At 48.2% G+C, this 20,676-nt stretch overlaps 2 protein-coding genes across 7 annotated transcripts in view; one reads left to right on the top strand and one right to left on the bottom strand.

Annotated features, from left to right (window-relative positions):
- Window positions 1–5,841, bottom strand: part of HENMT1 (HEN methyltransferase 1) — a 191,594-nt gene extending 185,753 nt beyond the window's left edge. Inside the window, exon 1 of one of the 4 annotated variants that reach the window (XM_063940168.1) lies at window positions 5,741–5,841. Coding sequence is in view for 1 of the 4 variants with exons in the window: in XM_063940172.1 (XP_063796242.1) it covers window positions 5,741–5,749 (9 nt within the window). In the remaining 3 variants the exon portion in view is untranslated. The other 3 variants (XM_063940172.1, XM_063940171.1, XM_063940169.1) reach the window with 3 other exon arrangements.
- Window positions 5,842–5,921: 80 nt separating this feature from the next.
- Window positions 5,922–20,676, top strand: part of PRPF38B (pre-mRNA processing factor 38B) — a 108,978-nt gene continuing 94,223 nt past the window's right edge. The window contains exon 1 of one of the 3 annotated variants that reach the window (XM_063940165.1): window positions 5,922–6,234. In XM_063940165.1, coding sequence (XP_063796235.1) covers window positions 5,983–6,234 — 252 coding nt within the window. In that variant the 5' untranslated portion in view covers window positions 5,922–5,982. Of the gene's footprint in view, window positions 6,235–6,311; window positions 6,435–20,676 lie in introns of those variants that run through there. The other 2 variants (XM_063940166.1, XM_063940167.1) reach the window with 2 other exon arrangements.

The raw sequence follows: 20,676 nt of genomic DNA, 5'->3' as shown, positions 1-20,676 counted from the left end.
GGGAGGTATCCGGATGAAATACATACAATATGCCGGAGGTATCAGGGAGAAAGCGAAAGGGAGAGATTGTGTCAGAGAGAGAGACCTAGAGACAGTGTCATAGAGAGAGAAGAAGTGTCAGAGAGAGAGACAGAGTGAGAGAAAGGGGGGCAGTATCAGGTAGACAGAGTGAGAGACAGTGTCAGGGAGAGAGAAGAAGTGTCAGGGAGAAAGAGACAGAGTGAGAGAAAATAAGATTTTAAACCTACCGGTAAATCTTTTTCTCCTAGTCCGTAGAGGATGCTGCTGACTCCGTAAGGACCATGGGGTATAGACGGGCTCCGAAGGAGACATGGGCACTCTAAGACTTTAGATGGGTGTGAACTGGCTCCTCCCTCTATGCCCCTCCTCCAGACCTCAGTCATAGAAGTGTGCCCAGAGGAGACGGACAGTACGTGGAAAGGATTTTTGTTAATCTAAGGGCGAGATACATACCAGCCCACACCATACACACCGTACAACATGGTATATACTAAACCAGTTAACAGTATGAACAAAACAGCATCAGCCAGAGACTGATCTCAACTGTAACATAACCCTTATGTAAGCAACAACTATATATAAGCCTTGCAGAATTTGTCCGCACTGGGACGGGCGCCCAGCATCCTCTACGGACTAGGAGAAAAAGATTTACCGGTAGGTTTAAAATCTTATTTTCTCTTACGTCCTAGAGGATGCTGGGGACTCCGTAAGGACCATGGGGTTTATACCAAAGCTCCGGAACAGGCGGGAGAGTGCGGATGACTCTGCAGCACCGATTGAGCAAACATGAGGTTCTCATCAGCCAGGGTATCAAACTTGTAGAATTTTGCAAAAGTGTTTGAACCCGACCAAGAAGCTGCTCGGCAAAGCTGTAATGCCGAGACGTCTCGGGCAGCCGCCCAAGAAGAGCCCACCTTCCTAGTGGAATGGGCCTTTACCAAATTTGGTAACGGCAATCCAGCCATAGAATGAGCCTGCTGAATCGTGTCACAGATCCAGCAAGCAATAGTCTGCTTAGAAGCAGGAGCGCCAACCTTGTTGGCTGCATACAGGACAAACAGTGCCATAGTTTACTAACCCGAGCCGTCCTGGCTACATAAATTTTTAAGGCCCTGACTACATCAAGGGACTTGGAATCCTCCAAGCCACCCGTAGCCACCGGTACCACAATAGGTTGGTTCATATGAAACGACGAAACCACTTTAGGCAGAAATTGAGGACGAGTCCTCAACTCTGCTCGATCCACATGGAAAATTAGATAGGGGCTCTTGTGAGACAAAGCTGCCAATTCGGACACCCGCCTCGCAGATGCCAAGGCCAACAACATGACCACTTTCCAAGTGAGAAATTTCAATTCAACTGTTTGAAGAGGTTCAAACCAGTGTGATTTAAGGAACTGTAACACCACGTTAAGGTCCCACGGTGCCACTGGGGGCACAAAAGGAGGTTGGATGTGCAGCACTCCCTTTACAAAAGTCTGGACTTCTGGGAGAGAAGCCAATTCCTTCTGAAAGAATATAGGTAGGGCCGAAATCTGCACCTTAATGGAGCCTAACTTTAGGCCCATATCCACTCCTGTCTGTAGAAAATGGAGAAAACGACCCAGCTGAAAATCTTCCGTAGGAGCATTCTTGGCTTCACACCAAGATACATATTTCCTCCAGATACGGTGATAGTGCTTCGCCATTACCTCCTTCCTAGCTTTGATTAGAGTAGGGATGACTTCCCTCGGAATACCTTTCCTAGCTAGGATTTGGTGGTCAACCGCCATGCCGTCAAACGTAACCGCGGTAAGTCTTGGAACACACAGGGCCCCTGTTGCAACAGGTCCTTCCTGGGAGGAAGAGGCCACGGATCTTCTGTGATCATTTCCTGAAGATCTGAATACCAGGCCCTTCGAGGCCAATCTGGGACAATGAGTATTGTCTGCACTCTTGTTCGTCTTATGATTCTCAATATTTTTGAGATAAGTGGAAGCGGAGGGAACACATAGACCGACTGAAACACCCACGGTGTCACCAGGGCATCCACCGCCACTACATAAGGGTCCCTCGACCTGGAACAATACTTCCGAAGCTTTCTATTGAGGCGTGACACCATCATGTCTATTTGAGGAAGTCCCCAACGACTTGTTACCTCTGCAAAGACCTCTTGATGAAGTCCCCATGGAGATTGTGCCTGCTGAGGAAGTCTGCCTCCCAGTTGTCTACTCCCGGAATGAAGACCGCTGACAGAGCGCTTACATGATTTTCCGCCCAGCGAAGAATCCTGGTGGCTTCTGCCATTGCAGCTCTGCTCCTTGTTCCGCCATGGCGGTTTACATGTGCCACGGCTGTGACGTTTTCTGACTGGATCAAAACGGGTAAGTTGCGAAGAAGATTCTCCGCCTGTTGCAGGCCGTTGTATATGGCCCTTAATTCCAGCACATTGATGTGTAGACAAGCCTCCTGGCTTGACCATATTCCCTGAAATTTTTTTCCTTGTGTGACTGCTCCCCATCCTCGGAGGCTCATGTCCGTGGTCACAAGAACCCAATCTTGAATGCCGAACCTGCGACCCTCTAGAAGGTGAGCAATCTGGAGCCACCACAGGAGAGAGACCCTGGCCCTGGGGGACAGGCTTATCCTCCGATGCATCTGTAGATGGGACCCTGACCACTTGTCCAGAAGGTCCCACTGAAAAGTTCTCGCATGGAACCTGCCAAACGGAATGGCCTCGTAGGCCGCCACCATCTTTCCCAATACTCGAGTGCATTGATGAACTGACACACTTTTTGGTTTCAGCAGGTCCTTGACCATGTTCTGGAGTTCCTGGGCTTTTTCCATTGGGAGAAAAACCCTCTTTTTTTTCCGTGTCCAGAATCATGCCCAAAAATGACAGCCGAGTTGTCGGAACCAACTGTGACTTTGGTAGATTTAGAATCCAGCCGTGTTGTTGTAGTACTCTCAGGGAGAGAGACGCGCTTTTTAGTAACTGATCTCTTGATCTTGCCTTTAGCAGGAGATTGTCCAAGTATGGGATAATTGTGACTCCCTGCTTGCGCAGGAGCACCATCATTTCCGCCATTACCTTGGTAAAAATTCTCGGGGCCGTGGAAAGCCCAAACGGCAACGTCTGAAACTGGTAATGACAATCCTTTACAGCGAATCTCAGGTACGCCTGATGAGGAGGATATATGGGGACATGAAGGTATGCATCCTTTATGTCTAGTGACACCATAAAATCCCCCCCTTCCAGGCTGGAGATCACTGCCCGGAGAGATTCCATCTTGAATTTGAACTTCTGCAAATATAGGTTTAGGGATTTTAGATTCAGAATTGGTCTGACCGAGCCATCCGGCTTCGGGACCACAAATAGGGTTGAATAAAACCCTTTCCCCTGTTGCACTAGGGGAACCCTAGTGCAGCATGCATTGGCGCTCATATCATAAGATGAATCCCTTATATTAAAAGCAGATAGACTGAACCATGAATTTAAAATAAATCAAGTGCATTTATTACATGGACAGACTGGTATACATAAACAATAAAAGAATCCAAGGATGGAACCTGGAGACAGTGTCTGATATAAAGTGACTGTGCAGATGGATAAACAAACAATCTCTCACCATAGGATGGCCCTGCGGTGGGCTAGCTTAGAATAAGCAATTTGTGGTCCGGAGCTGAATTAGCTCGGCACCACCGCACAGGGCTTAAATCAGCAGGTTGGTTGTTCCAGAGATGTCACTGCTCCAAGGTCCAAAGGCAATCTTCTATCCAAATAACAACGCGTTTCGGTCGGTAAAACTCCGACCTTTTTCAAGTTTTGGATAGATGTACTGGGTCCAAACAGCTATTTATACCCATGTACATGATTAACATCACTAGCACCTGTGTTTGGAAGGCGTAGCAAACTTTCCCGGCGCTTGTTGCCGGAAGTGAAGCGCTATGCGTTCCAGCGCCGGCCGGAAGTCCCGCCGCATGCATTCCATTGCTTTGCTGGAAACATTCTTTCAGCCGTGATGTTCTTCAATAGGCTGTATCTTTTGTATTCTCCTCATATGTGACAAGTGTAAAGGACAAACTATCTTTGTTGAGGGAAAAGGACACCTTTTTCCATATTCTCGATGGGGTTATTGTGAGATCTGCCCATATTTCTTCTTAGTCTTATGTAGCTTTCCCAGAGGAGGACCCACTCTGACCAAGCTTAGTGGTACTTAGTATTCCCACTAGTCCTTCCCTATTACCCGAGTGGGATCGCTCCTTACCAGTGAATTTTGGGCGGAATTTCATTGGAGGACAAATAGCAACATATGGATGCCCAGATATAAAAAGAAAGAAAAAAACATGATTAAAACACATATACTGATTAAAAATATAAAAATATAAAATGTGTAGTTATTTAATCTAAAAACCACTTTAATTCAAAGTCGGCATTGTGCCCATTAGGTTTTAAAGAGTTAAGGTCAAATATCCAACGCATCTCACTTTGCGCCAGACGTTTTTCAAGATCCCTATTTTTCCAATTGAATTTGACTTGTTGGATTCCCAAGTATCTAATAATGTTCCCTTCACATTTCTTGTGCACCTTATTAAAGTGCTCCGAGAAAGGGTGACTATCTAGGCCCTTGCGGATATTGTAGACGTGTTCCGCCATTCTGGTTTTTAAGGGCCTAGATGTTTTTCCCACATATACTAGCCCACACCTGCACTCAAGAAAGTATATAACATTTCTTTAGTTGCAGGTGATGAAGTCCCTGATTTTATATTTTTTCCCATTGACTATAAAGTCTGTAGTTTTTCGTGGGAGATCTTTTTTGTAAGTAGTCCGACACATTAAACAGGCCCCTAAGGTCAACAGTCAATAGGTCGACCACTATTGGTCAACATGCAATGGGTCGACGTGGTCAAAAGGTCGACATTGTCAAAGCTGTCTACCTTTTCAGGTTGACCCAATGCTCCACACCCGCTACGGGAATGCCCTGTAGACTCTCACATTCCATGGAGTAGAATGTAGACCAACTTCCCAGATCCCTCCAACCTCCCCAGTAATGTGGGTGTCGTAGGTGCCTCATGGCGAGATTTACGGTGAATGGAAATATTCCATTATACAGGGGTGGAAGTAGTATAAGCACCCCAATTCTAAAGATAGGCTCCTGTGGCTTCAGCAAATATTAATTAGTAGAAAACCATAGAAGTGTTAAAAACCAAATCTTCTGTGAGTCAGAAAGGTTTTCTCTACATAACCAATCTGTATGCTCATTGTATTTATGTATCACCATGTAAATGTATATACTGTGTTACAGTGTACTTATAATCTTGCCACTTTAATCCACTTGTACGACACATTGGAACCCTTTTTGCGCCTTATAACCCCTCCCCATCCAAGACTATGAAGAAAGTAAGAAAGAAGAATTGGGCTGCAGAGTTGGATAACTGCAGATACGGAAAAAACTCTTTGAAAAGAACGAGGAGGACCCACACCATATACAAACATTTATACACATTTGAAGTGATGTAAAGTGGAGTGCCCTGTTACCCGCCTAGACTGACTGTCACTGGCTCATGCAGAAAAGGGCAGGACCCACAGGAAACAAACACAGACACATTAGAAGATATCCACCGCATGTATAACTACCAAGCCAGCTACACACAAACCGCAGGCGCACTTCCCGTACATTGTCCATCGCCTGTACAGTTTTCAATATTCTATTGATATACACATACATATAGATACATACATATAACATTTGATTTATTAAAATCGTAGGATTACGCAATTGGCACAAACTGGACTCTGGTTGGCTGCAAGGGACAAGAGAATCGATTGGGCGGCACAGACAAGTGATCTGATTTGCAATCTGAACCGTGCGTCCTGATTGGCTCTCTGGACCGGTCTGTTTAGCCGCCTTCTTTCCCTCACGCATGGCGCGTCACTTCCTGCTCTCCGGTGAGGCAGCCGCCATATTTGCTTCGGTTTGCAATGGCGAATAACAACGCGGCGGCCCTATCGGCGACCCCGCAACCACCTCAGGCCGGTGGCGGCGGGAACAAGCCGGCTCCTTCCGGGAAGCCCGGGAATGTGCTGCCGCTATGGGGCAATGAAAAGACAATGAACCTAAACCCAATGATCCTGACTAACATCTTGTCATCCCCGTACTTCAAGGTTCAGCTGTACGAGCTGAAGACTTACCACGAGGTGGTGGACGAAATCTACTTCAAGGTGCGATACGTGGTGTGTAGCGTGTTATATAACGTGGTGTGTGCATAGGACTCCTGTTTTTGGATTGTACAAGGCACGGCCGTGTACCTGCTGCTATCCCCACACATGGGCCGGTACTCCTACTACCTCGTTATCCCTCAGTCTGTGATTGTCTTGTGGGCCAAACGCAAGAGATCGCTTAACCATGGTAGTTTTATTGTCGTCTGTTAATTGTGAGTAATCGTAATTAATTGTTAGTCACTATTGAGGATTATATAAAACTTTTCCTGTAACGAGACAGCAGCTGGTTGTTCTGTTAGAACACGTACTGTATCTCTTTATTCCTGCATGAGGCCCTCTGATAGGCCTCCCATACTATCCCTCTAAACCGGGACACTCGTGTATTACACAGGTTCTGTGGCTGATTAAAACCGTGGGACAGATGTATTAAGCCTGGATAAGTGCAAGGTGCTAACACACCAGCCAATCACCTCCTAACAGTAAGGAGCTGATTGGTTGTTGCACTTCTCCAGGCTTAATACATCTGCCCTGCATGTGAAATATAGGTCTGAAGTCAGCCAGGGGGGTACTCGCGGAGCAATCGCTGCTTAAAATCTAAGCGATCTGACTAGATTGCTTAGATTTTAAGCAGCGATCACTCCGTGTGTACCCCTTATAGCGATGCGCAGCCCCGCACATCACTATCGCTGGTGCTACTTCACCCGCTGGGTGAAATAAGCGCCCTGCTCCCCCCGAACGCTCAGCACACATCGCGGTGTGCTGAGCGAACCACTCGGCACACATCTCTCCCCAAATTGGCCGTGTATATGGGCCTTAATTCACAAGTGTCCCAGTTTGGATAGTATAGTAAGCGTAGATATAATGTAATGTAATAGACCAGCTTAAGGCGCATACAAACTAGACAATACGCTCCATAAGCGGTAACGCCCACTGTTTTCCCTACCCTCCTGAACGGCTGATATAGTGCGTACACACTGAACGATATCGCTACTGATATTGTTCAGTGATGTCACGCGACCTGTACATGCAGTTTTGGATGGTAAGTCTGAGCTGCATGTACAGACAACAGAGGAGGTTGATAACGACCTGCGGGAGCACGCATGGTTCATCAGTTGTAGCGTACACACTGGGTAATATTGCAAACAATATTGCACAGAAGGGTGGAAATAAGCGATAACGTTAAAATATCATCTACTGTGTATGCAGCATTAGACTAGGCACATCACAACTGGCAGTTTATAAAGAATAGTTATAAATTATGCCATAAATATGGGTATGTGGTCCAGGCTTGGAAGCATTCATGATGATTTAGAAAAAATATTAATAAACACTTACATTTGGTTTAAGTTATCAAATTCAGTACACAGGATATGAAGTAGGTCATGTTTTCCAGATCACCTGGCAGGTGAACAGGTGTACTCTAGTGATACGTTTTAATAGATACACAGGTGGAGCTAATTGTTTCACTTGTGATTCTGTGAGGAGACTAATACCCCTTTCTCTTACGTCCTAGAGCATAGGTTCTCAAACTCTGTCCTCAGGGACCCCACACGGTGCATGTTTTGCAGGTCTCACAGAATCACAAGTGAAATAATTAGCTCCACCTGTGGACCTTTTACAATGTGTCAGTGAGTAATTAATACACCTGTGCACCTTCTGGGTTACCTGCAAAATATGCACTGTGTGGGGTCCTGAGGACCGAGTTTGAGAACCTCTGTCCTAGAGGATGCTGAGGACTCCGTAAGGACCATGGGGTATAGACGGGCTCCGCAGGAGACATGGGCACTACAAAGAACTTTAGAATGGGTGTGCACTGGCTCCTCCCTCTATGCCCCTCCTCCAGACCTCAGTTAGATCCTGTGCCCAGAGGAGACTGGGTGCATTAGAGGGAGCTCTCCTGAGTTTCTCTGAAAAATAATTTTGTTAGGTTTTTTATTTTCAGTGAGCACTGCTGGCAACAGGCTCCCTGCACCGTGGGTCTGAGGAGAGAGAAGCAGACCTACTTAAATGATAGGCTCTGCTTCTTAGGCTACTGGACGCCAATAGCTCCAGAGGGAGTCGGAACGCAGGTCTCCCCTCGCCGTTCGTACCAGAGCCGCGCCACCGTCCTCACAGAGCCGGAAGATAGAAGCCGGGTGAGTATAAGAAAGAAGACTTCAGAGGCGGCAGAAGACGTCTGATCTTCATAGAGGTAACGCACAGCGGTGAAGCTGTGCGCCATTGCTCCCGTTCACCTCACACACTCCGGTCACTGTAAGGGTGCAGGGCGCAGGGGGGGCGCCCTGGGCAGCAGTATAAACCTCTCCTATGGCAAAAGCATATATATACATGTACAGCTGGGCACTGTACATGTATATAAAGAGCCCCCGCCATGTTTTGATAGATTTTGAGCAGGACAGAAGCCTGCCGCCGAGGGGGCGGGGCTTCTTCCTCAGCACTCGCCATCGCCATTTTCTCCACAGCATGGCGCTGAGAGGAAGCTCCCCGGACTCTCCCCTGCTTACTGACGGTGAAAGTGGGTTTTTCAAGAGGGGGGGGGGGCACATAATTGGCGTGTATAAAGTTATAACAGCGCTACTGGGTAAAACATTCTGTGTTTTTTCCTGGGTCATATAGCGCTGGGGTGTCTGCTGGCATACCCTCTCTCTGTCTCTCCAAAGGGCCTGGTGGGGAACCTGTCTTCAGAAAAGAGCTTCCCTGTGTGTGTGTGGGGTGTGTCGGTACGCGTGTGTCTCGACATGTATGAGGTTGAAGGCTCACCTAAGGAGGAGGGGGAGTATATGAATGTAAGGTCTCCGTCGGCAGCGCCGACACCTGACTGGATGGATATGTGGAATGTCTTAAGTGCTAATGTGAATTTATTGCACAAAAGATTAGACAAAGCTGAGGCTAGGGAACAGTCAGGAAGTCAAACCATGCCTGTCCCAATGTCGACGAGTCCTTCGGGGTCTCAGAAGCGCACACTATCCCAAATAGTTGACACGGATTCAGACTCCAGTGTCGACTACGATGATGCAGAATTACAGCCAAAAGTGGCTAAGGGTATTCGATATGATTATTGCAATAAAAGAGGTTTTGCATATCACAGAGGAACCCCCTGTCCCTGACACGATGGTACACATGTATAAAGAGAAAAAGCCTGAGGTCACCTTTCCATCCTCGTATGAGCTGAATGAATTATGCGAAAAGGCTTGGGAAACCCCAGACAAGAAACTGCAGGTTCCCAAAAGGATTCTTATGGCGTATCCTTTCCCGCAAAAGGATAGGATACGATGGGAATCCTCTCCTAAGGTGGACAAGGCATTGACACGCTTATCAAAAAAGATAGCGCTGCCATCCCAAGATACGGCTACCCTCAAGGATGCTGCTGATCGCTAGCAGGAGGTTACCATGAAGTCCATTTACACACATTCTGGTACAATACTTAGACCGGCAATGGCGTCGGCCTGGGTTTGTAGTGCTGTGGCTGCATGGACTGATTCCTTATCAGCGGAGATTGAGACCCTAGATAAGGATACCATTTTAATGACCCTAGGGCATATAAAAGCTGCTGTATTATATATGAGGGATGATCAAAGATGTTTGTTTACTAAGTTCCAGAATAAACGTTATGTCTGTTTCCGCTAGGCAATTCTTATAGACCCGACAGTGGACGGGGGATGCCGACTCGAAGAGGCATATGGAGTTTTTGCCTTACAAAGGTGAGGAGTTATTTGGAGAAGGACTCTCGGACCTCGTCTCCACAGCTACAGCAGGTAAATCGAATTTCTCTATCGTCCTAGTGGATGCTGGGGTTCCTGAAAGGACCATGGGGAATAGCGGCTCCGCAGGAGACAGGGCACAAAAAGTAAAGCTTTAGGATCAGGTGGTGTGCACTGGCTCCTCCCCCTATGACCCTCCTCCAAGCCTCAGTTAGATTTTTGTGCCCGGCCGAGAAGGGTGCAATCTAGGTGGCTCTCCTAAAGAGCTGCTTAGAAAAGTTTAGCTTAGGTTTTTATTTTACAGTGAGTCCTGCTGGCAACAGGATCACTGCAACGAGGGACTTAGGGGAGAAGAAGTGAACTCACCTGCGTGCAGGATGGATTGGCTTCTTGGCTACTGGACATTAGCTCCAGAGGGACGATCACAGGTACAGCCTGGATGGTCACCGGAGCCTCGCCGCCGCCCCCCTTGCAGATGCTGAAACGAGAAGAGGTCCAGAATCGGCGGCAGAAGACTCCTCAGTCTTCTTAAGGTAGCGCACAGCACTGCAGCTGTGCGCCATTTTCCTCTCAGCACACTTCACACGGCAGTCACTGAGGGTGCAGGGCGCTGGGAGGGGGGCGCCCTGGGAGGCAAATGAAAACCTTTTTTGGCTAAAAATACCTCACATATAGCCTCCGGGGGCTATATGGAGATATTTAACCCCTGCCAGAATCCGTTAAGAGCGGGAGACGAGGCCGCCGAAAAAGGGGCGGGGCCTATCTCCTCAGCACACAGCGCCATTTTCCCTCACAGAAAGGCTGGAGGGAAGGCTCCCAGGCTCTCCCCTGCACTGCACTACAGAAACAGGGTTAAAACAGAGAGGGGGGGCACTAATTTGGCGTTAGAAATATATAAAAAAGATGCTGTAAGGGAAAACACTTATATAAGGTTGTCCCGATATAATTATAGCGTTTTTGGTGTGTGCTGGCAAACTCTCCCTCTGTCTCCCCAAAGGGCTAGTAGGTCCTGTCCTCTATCAGAGCATTCCCTGTGTGTGTGCTGTGTGTCGGTACGTGTGTGTCGACATGTATGAGGACGATGTTGGTGAGGAGGCGGAGCAATTGCCTGTAATGGTGATGTCACTCTCTAGGGAGTCGACACCGGAATGGATGGCTTATTTAGGGAATTACGTGATAATGTCAACACGCGCCAAGGTCGGTTGACGAAATGAGACGGCCGACAAACAATTAGTACCAGTCCAGACGTCTCAAAAACACCGTCAGGGGTTTTTTAAAACGCCCGTTTACTTTAGTCGGTCGACACAGACACAGACACTGAATCCAGTGTCGACGGTGAATAAACAAACGTATTCCTTATTAGGGCCACACGTTAAGGGCAATGAAGGAGGTGTTACATATTTCTGATACTACAAGTACCACAAAAGAGGGTATTATGTGGGATGTGAAAAAACTACCGTAGTTTTTCCTGAATCAGATAAATTAAATGAAGTGTGTGATGATGCGTGGGTTCCCCCCGATAGAAAATATGGGCGGTATACCCTTTCCTGCCAGAAGTTAGGGCGCGTTGGGAAACACCCCTTAGGGTGGATAAGGCGCTCACACGCTTATCAGAACAAGTGGCGGTACCGTCTATAGATAGGGCCGTCCTCAAGGAGCCAGCTGACAGGAGGCTGGAAAAATATCATTTTAAGTATATACACACATACTGGTGTTATACTGCGACCAGCGATCGCCTCAGCCTGGATGTGCAGAGCTGGGGTGGCTTGGTCGGATTCCCTGACTAAAAATATTGATACCCTTGACAGGGACAGTATTTTATTGACTATAGAGCATTTAAAGGATGTATTTCTATATATGCGAGATGCACAGAGGGATATTTGCACTCTGGCATCAAGAGTAAGTGCGATGTCCATATCTGCCAGAAGATGTTTATGGACACGACAGTGGTCAGGTGATGCAGATTCCAAACGGCACAAAGGTGTATTGCCGTATAAAGGAAGAGGAGTTATTTGGGGTCGGTCCATCGGACCTGGTGGCCACGGCAACTGCTGGAAAATCCACCGTGTTTACCCTATGTCACATATCTGCAGAAAAAGACACCGTCTTTTCAGCTTCAGTCCTTTCGTCCCTATAAGAGTCATATCTGCCCAGGGATAGAGGAAAGGGAAGAAGACTGCAGCAGGCAGCCCATTCCCAGGAACAGAAGCGTTTCCACCGCTTCTGACAAGCTCTCAGCATGACGCTGAGACCGTACAGGACCCCTGGATCCTACAAGTAGTATCCCAGGGGTACAGTTTGGAATGTCGAGACGTTTCCCCTGCGCAGGCTCCTGAAGTCTGCTTTACCAAGGTCTCCCTCCGACAAGGAGGCAGTATGGGAAAAAATTCACGAGCTGTATTCCCAGCAGGTGATAATTAAATTACCCCTCCTACAACAAGAAAAGGGGTATTATTCCACACTATATTGTGGTACTGAAGCCAGAAGGCTAGGTGAGACTTATTCTAAATCTAAAAAAATTTGAACACTTACAAAGGTTCAAATCAAGATGGAGTCACTCAGAGCAGTGATAACGAACCGGGATCCATGTCCCAAATTTGCCCTTATCACTAAGGGTACCTCAGGTTCGTGGTACAGAACTGTCACTATCAGTTTCAGACGCTGCCGTTTGGATTGTCTACGGCACCCCGGGTCTTTACCAAGGTAATGGCCGAAATGATGGTTTTTCTTCGAAGAAAAGGCGTCTTAAATATCCCTTACTTGGACGATCTCCTGATAAGGGCAAAGTCCAGGGAACAGTTGGAGGTCGGAGTAGCACTATCTCGGATACTGTTACAACAGCAGGGGTGGATTCTAAATATTCCAAAATCGCAGCTGATCCCGACAACAAGTCTCCTGTGCTTAGGGATGATTCTGGACACAGTCCAGAAAAAGGTGTTTCTCCCGGAAGAGAAAGCCAGGGAGTTATCCGAGCTAGTCAGGAACCTCCTAAAATCAGTGCATCATTGCACAAGGGCCATGGTAAAAAAAATGGTGACTTCCTTCGAAGCAATTCCAGTCGGCAGATTTCATGCAAGAACTTTTCAGTGGGATCTGCTGGACAAATGGTCCGGATCGCATCTTCAGATGCATCGGCGGATAACCCTATATCCAAGGACAAGGGTGTCTCTCCTGTGGTGGTTACAGAGTGCTCATCTTCTAGAGGGCCGCAGATTCGGCATTCAGTTTTGGATGTTGGTGACCACGGAGGCCAGCCCGAGAGGCTGGGGAGCAGTCACACAAGGAAAAAAATTCCAGGGAGTGTGATCAAGTCTGGAGATTTTTCTCCACATAAATATAGCTAAGGGTAAATTTATAATGCTCTAGGCTTAGCAAGACCTCTGCTTCAAGGTCAGCCGGTATTGATCCAGTGGGATAAAACATCACGGCAGTCGCCCACGTAAATAGACAGGGCGGCACAAGAAGCAGGAGGGCAGTGGCAAAAACTGCAAGGACTTTTCGCTGGGCGGAAAATCATGTGATAGCAGTGTTTCATTCCGGGAATGGAAACTGGGAAGCAGACTTCCTCAGTAGGCACGACCTCCACCCGGCAGAGTGGGAACTTCATGGGGAAGTTTTCCACATAATTGTAAACCGTTGGGAATTACCAAAGGTGGACATGATGGCGTCCCGTCTGAACAAAAAACGGGACAGGTATTGCGCCAGGTTAAGAGACCCTCAGGCAATAGCTGTGGACGGTCTGGTAACACCGTGGGTGTACCAGTCGGTGTATGTGTTCCATCCTCTGCTTTTCATACCTAAGGTACTGAGAATTATAAGACGTAGAGGAGTAAGAACTATACTCATGGCTCCGGATTGGCCAAGAAGGACTTGGTACCCGGAACTTCAAGAGATGCTCACAGAGGACTTATGGCCTCTGCCGCTAAGAAGGGACTTGTTTCAGCAAGTACCATGTCTGTTCCAAGACTTACCGCAGCTGCGTTTGACGGCATGGCGGTGGAACGCCGGATCCTAAGGGAAAAGGCATTCAGGAAGAGGTCATTCCTACCCTGGTCAAAGCCAGAAAGGAGGTGACCGCACAACATTATCACCACATGTGGCGAAAATATGTTGCGTGGTGTGAGGCCAGGAAGGCCCCACGAAGAAATTTCAACTCGGTCGATTCCTGCATTTCTTGCAAACAGGAGTGTCTATGGGCCTCAAATTGGGGTCCATTAAGGTTCAAATTTCGGCCCTGTCGATTTTTCTTCCAGAAAGAATTGGCTTCAGTTCCTGAAGTCCAGAAGTTTGTCAAGGGAGTATTGCATATACAACCCCCTTTTGTGCCTCCAGTGGCACTGTGGGATCTCAACGTAGTTCTGGGATTCCTCAAAACACATTGGTTTAAAACCAGTCAAATCTGTGGATTTGAAGCATCTCACATGAAAAGTGAACATGCTCTTGGACCTGGCCTGGACCAGGCGAGTGTCAAATTGGTGGTTTTTTTTTTTCTCAAAAAAGCCCATATCTGTTTGTCCTTTCGGACAGGGCAGAGCTGCGGACTCATCCCCAGTTCTCTCCCTAAGGTGGTGTCAGTGTTTCACCTGAACCAGCTTATTGTGGTGTCTTGCGCCTACTAGGGACTTGGAGGACTCCAAGTTGCTAGATGTGGTCAGGGCCCTGAAAATATAGGTTCCAGGACGGCTGGAGTCAGGAAAACTGACAAACTGGGTGCTCTTGCTTTTAAGCAGACTTTTGCGAGTTGGATGTGTAATACAATTCAGCTTGCACATTCTGTGGCAGGCCTGCCACAGCCAAAATATGTAAATGCCCATTCCACAAGGAAGGTGGGCTCATCTTGGGCGGCTGCCCGAGGGGTCTCGGCTTTACAACTTTGCCGAGCGGCTATTTAGTCAGGGGCAAACACGTTTGTAAAATCCTACAAATTTGATACCCTGGCTGGGGAGGACCTGGAGTTCTCTCATTCGGTGCTGCAGAGTCATCCGCACTCTCCCGCCCGTTTGGGAGCTTTGGTATAATCCCCATGGTCCTTTCAGGAACCCCAGCATCCACTAGGACGATAGAGAAAATAAGAATTTACTTACCGATAATTCTATTTCTCGGAGTCCGTAGTGGATGCTGGGCGCCCATCCCAAGTGCGGATTATCTGCATTACTTGTACATAGTTACAAAAATCGGGTTATTATTGTTGTGAGCCATCTTTTCAGAGGCTCCGCTGTTATCATACTGTTAACTGGGTTCAGATCACAGGTTGTACAGTGTGATTGGTGTGGCTGGTATGAGTCTTACCCGGGATTCATAAATCCTTCCTTATTGTGTACGCTCGTCCGGGCACAGTACCTAACTGAGGCTTGGAGGAGGGTCATAGGGGGAGGAGCCAGTACACACCACCTGATCATAAAGCTTTACTTTTTGTGCCCTGTCTCCTGCGGAGCCGCTATTCCCCATGGTCCTTTCAGGAACCCCAGCATCCACTACGGACTCCGAGAAATAGAATTATCGGTAAGTAAATTCTTATTTTCTTGCCTTATGTTCCCTCACAGCCTAAGAGAGCGCCTCATTATCAAATGCAGTCCTTTCGTTCGAATAAAAGCAAAAAAGTATGTGGATCGTCCTTTCTTGCCAGAGGTAAGGGCAGAGGAAAAAAGCTGCACACAGCTAGTTCCCAGGAGCAGAAGTCCTCCCCGGCATCTGCAAAATCCACCGCATGACGCTGGGCCTCCCCTGAGGGAGTCCGCTCCAGTGGGGGCACGTCTTTGACATTTCAGCCACATCTGGGTTCTCTCACAGGTGGATCCCTGGGCGATAGAAATTGTTTCTCAGGGATACAAGCTGGAATTCGAAGAGGTCCCCCCTCGCCGGTTTTTCAAATCGGCTCTGCCAGCTTCTCCCTCAGAGAGGGAGTTAGTGTTGAATGCAATTCAAAAATTGTATCTTTAACAGGTGGTGGTCAAGGTTCCCCTACTGCAATAGGGGAGGGGATATTACTCAACCCTGTTTGTGGTCCCGAAACCGGACGGTTCGGTCAGACCCATTTTGAATTTAAAATCCCTGAACCTATACTTGAAAAAGATCAAGTTCAAGATAGTCGCTCAGAGCGGTCATCGCCAGCCTGGAAGGGGGGGATTTTATGGTTTCCCTAGACATAAAGGATGCGTACCTTCATGTTCCAATATTTCCACCTCATCAGGCTTTCCTGAGATTTGCTGTACAGGATTGTCATTACCAATTTCAGACGTTGCCATTTGGGCTTTCCACTGCCCCGAGGATTTTCACCAAGGTACTGGCGGAAATGATGGAGCTCCTGCGCAAGCGAGGTGTCACAATTATCCCATACTTGGACGATCTCCTCATAATAGCGAGATCTCGGGAGAAGTTACTGGACAGCGTGTCACTTTCATTGAAGGTGTTACAGCAACACGGCTGGATTCTCAATATCCCGAAGTCGCAGCTGGTTCCTACGACGCGTCTGACCTTCTTGGGCTTGATTCTGGACACAGACCAGAAAAGGGTTTTTCTTCCGACGGAAATAGCTCAGTAACTCATGACTCTGGTCAGGAACCTATTGAAGCCAAAACAGGTGTCAGTGCATCACTGCACTCGAGTCCTGGGGAAAATGGTGGCATCATACGAAGCCATTCTCTTCGGCAGGTTCCATGCGAGAACCTTCCAATGGGACCGGCTGGACAAGTGGTCCGGGTCACATCTACATATGCATCGGCGGATCACCCTGTCCCCCAGAGCCAGGGTATCTCTCCTGTGGTGGCTGCAGAGTGCTCGCCTCCTAGAGGGCCAGAGGTTCGGCATTCAGGACTGGATCCTGGTGACCACAGACGCAAGCCTCCGAGGTTGGAGAGCAGTCACACAGGGAAGAAATTTCCAAGGTCTTTGGTCAAGTTTAGAGACTTGTCTCCACATCAACCTCCGCAGACACGATCTGCATCCGGGAGAGTGGGGGCTTCATCAGGAAGTCTTCGAGCAGATCGCAAGTCGGTGGGGACTGCCCCAAATAGACATGATGGCGTCCCGTCTCAACAAAAAGCTATAAAGGTATTGCGCCAGGTCAAGAGATCCTCAGGCGGTAGCTGTGGACGCCCTGGTGATACCGTGGGTGTACCGTTCGGTCTATATTTCCTCCTCTTCCTCTCATACCCAAGGTGTTGAGAATAATAAGACAAAGAGGAGTGAGAACAATCCTCATTGTTCCAGATTGGCCACGAAGGACCTGGTATCCGGAGCTGCAGGAGTTGCTCACAGAAGATCCGTGGCCTCTTCCTCTAAGACAGGACCTGCTGCAACAGGGGCCCTGTCTGTTCCAGGACTTAACGCGGCTGCGTTTGACGGCATGGCGTTTGAACGCCGGATCCTAGCGAAAAAAGGTATTCCGGATGAGGTCATTCCTACACTAATAAAGGCTAGGAAGGACGTGACATCAAACCATTATCCCCAAATATGGCGAAAATATGTTTCTTGGTGTGAGGCCAGGAATGCTCCTACGGAAGAATTCCAGCTGGGCCGTCTCCTTCACTTCCTACAAACTGGAGTGAATTTGGGCCTATAATTAGGCTCCATTAAGGATCAGATTTCGGCCCTATCCATTTTCTTTCAGAAGGAATTGGCCTCTCTTCCTGAAGTACAGACGTTTGTGAACGGAGTACTGCATATTCAGCCTCCTTTTGTACCTCCGGTGGCGCCTTGGGACCTTAACGTGGTGTTAAGTTTCCTTAAGTCACATTGGTTTGAACCACTCAAAACGGTGGAATTAAAATATCTCACTTGGAAGGTGGTCATGTTGTTAGCCTTAGCTTCGGCTAGGCGAGTTTCGAAATTAGCGGCTTTATCACATAAAAGCCCCTATCTGGTTTTTCATATGGATAGGGCGGAATTGCGGACTCGTCCTCAATTCCTACCTAAAGTAGTCTCATCCTTTAATATGAACCAGCCTATTGTCGTGCCTGTGGCTACACGTGACTTGGAGGATTCAGAGTCCCTTGATGTGGTCAGGGCTTTGAAGATTTACGTAGCCAGAACAGCTAGGATCAGAAAAACAGAGGCACTGTTTGTCCTGTATGCAGCCAACAAGGTTGGCGGCCCTGCTTCAAAGCAGACTATTGCTCGCTGGATCTGTAACACGATTCAGCAGGCGCATTCTACGGCAGGATTGCCGTTACCAAAATCGGTTAAGGCCCATTCCACTAGGAAGGTGGTCTCTTCTTGGGCGGCTGCCCGAGGAGTCTCGGCACTACAGCTGTGCCGAGCTGCTACTTGGTCGGGGACAAACACCTTTGCAAAGTTCTATAAGTTTGATACCCTGGCTGAGGAGGACCTTCTGTTTGCTCAATCGGTGCTGCAGAGTCATCTGCGCACTCCCGCCCGTTTGGGAGCTTTGGTATAATCCCCATGGTCCTTACGGAGTCCCAGCATCCTGTAGGACGTTAGAGAAAATAAGATTTTAAACCTACCGGTAAATCTTTTTCTCGTAGTCCGTAGAGGATGCTGGGCACCCGTCCCAAGTGCGGACTACTTCTGCAAGGCTTGTATATAGTTATTGCGTACATAAGCGTTATGTTATAGTTTCATCGGTGGTGGACCGAGGCTATGTTGGTTTTTCATACTGTTAACAAGATAGTATATCACAAGTTATACGGTGTGGCTGGTATGAATCTTGCCCTTGGATTACCTAAAATCCTTTCCTTGTACTGTCCGTCTCCTCTGGGCACAGTTTCTCTAACTGAGGTCTGGAGGAGGGGCATAGAGGGAGGAGCCAGTGCACACCCAGAGCCTAAAGTCTTTCTTAAAGTGCCCATGTCTCCTGCGGAGCCCGTCTATCCCCATGGTCCTTAGAGTCCCAGCATCCTCTACGGACTACGAGAAAAATATTTACCGGTAGGTTTAAAATCTTATTTTAAAGCATCACAATACACAAATAGGTCCGATGTTTCGGGGCCCGTAGCCCCTTTTTCCAGGGTGTGACACCTTGAAAAAGGGGCTACGGGCCCCGAAACGTCGGACCTATTTGTGTATTGTGATGCTTTAAATATACGTTCTTTGATATCACAAGCCCCGGAGTGCCGCTGAATTTTTCTTGCATATTCACCTACCAGTACGGAGGGCACCCAGCTACACAGTATTTTATTCCAGGGAGTGCCGGGCTGCACCAAAGTGTGTGTGTGTGTGTGTGTGTGTATGTATGTATGTATATGTATATGTATATGTGTATATATCTATCTATCTATCTATCATGGGTCCGGCACTCCTCGATGAAATCCACTATTGCATCGGTGCCTTCACATGTACTGCTGTACACAAATATAGTTACCCCAGTGCGGCACTCGACTCATAATAAACGGACTCTGGAGACCAGTAAAGTTCAACAACGTTTCAGTGCTCGCAAGCACTGAAACCTGACGATAGTGCTTGCGAGCACTGAAACGTTGTTGAACTTTACTGGTCTCCAGAGTCCGTTTATTATGAGTCGAGTGTCGCACTGGGGTAACTATATTTGTGTACAGCAGTACATGTGAAGGCACCGATGCAATAGTGGATTTCATCGAGGAGTGCCGGACCCATGCTAATAAATATATATATATATGTATATGTATGTATGTTTCTCTGACGTCCTAGTGGATGCTGGGTACTCTGTAAGGACCATGGGGAATAGACGGGCTCCGCAGGAGACTGGGCACTCTAAAAGAAAGATAAGGTGCTATCTGGTGTGCACTGGCTCCTCCCTCTATGCCCCTCCTCCAGACCTCAGTTAGAATCTGTGCCCGGCTCGAGCTGGTTGCACACTAGGGGCTCTCCTGAGCTTCTAGGAAAGAAAGTATTTGTTAGGTTTTTTATTTTCCGTGAGATCTGCTGGCAACAGACTCACTGCTACGCGGGACTTAGGGGAGAGAAGCGAACCTACCTGCTTGCAGCTAGCTTGGGCTTCTAGGCTACTGGACACCATTAGCTCCAGAGGGATCTAACACAGGCCCAGCCTCGGTCGTCCGGAGCCGCGCCGCCGTCCCCCTTGCAGAGCCAGAAGCAAGAAGAACATCCTGGAAATCGGCGGCTGGAGACTCCGGTCTTCATTAAGGTAGCGCACAGCACTGCAGCTGTGCGCCATTGCTCCCTATGCACACCACATACTCCGGTCACTGATGGGTGCAGGGCGCTGGGGGGGGGGGGCGCCCTGGGCTGCAATTAGAGTACCTTACATGGCGAACAGCACATAATATAGTCTAATAAACTATATATGTGCAAAAATCCCCCGCCATAATATAAATATAAGAGCGGGAGAAGTCCGCCGAGAAGGGGGCGGGGCTATCTCCCTCAGCACACTGGCGCCATTTCTTCTTCACAGCTCCGCTGGAAGACGGCTCCCCAGGCTCTCCCCTGCAGTTTCCAGGCTCAAAGGGTAAAAAAGAGAGGGGGGGGGCACTAAATTTAGGCGCAAACTGTATATGTAAAGCAGCTATAGGGAAAAATCACTTTGTGTTCGTGTAAATCCCTGATTATATAGCGCTGTGGTGTGTGCTGGCATACTCTGTCTCTGTCTCCCCAAAGGACTTTGTGGGGTCTTGTCCTCAGTCAGAGCATTCCCTGTGTGTGCGGTGTCGGTACGGCTGTGTCGACATGTTTGATGAGGAGGCTTACGTGGAGGCGGAGCAGGTGCCGATAAGTGTGATGTCACCCCCTGCGGGGTCGACACCAGAGTGGATGGATATGTGGAAGGTATTAACCGACAGTGTCAACTCCTTACATAAAA

This window comes from Pseudophryne corroboree, chromosome 9 (assembly GCF_028390025.1).
Source record: "Pseudophryne corroboree isolate aPseCor3 chromosome 9, aPseCor3.hap2, whole genome shotgun sequence".
Classification (NCBI taxonomy): Eukaryota; Metazoa; Chordata; class Amphibia; order Anura; family Myobatrachidae; genus Pseudophryne; species Pseudophryne corroboree.
Note: the sequence above shows the minus strand (reverse complement) of the source record. Positions and strands in the feature narration are given on the sequence as shown.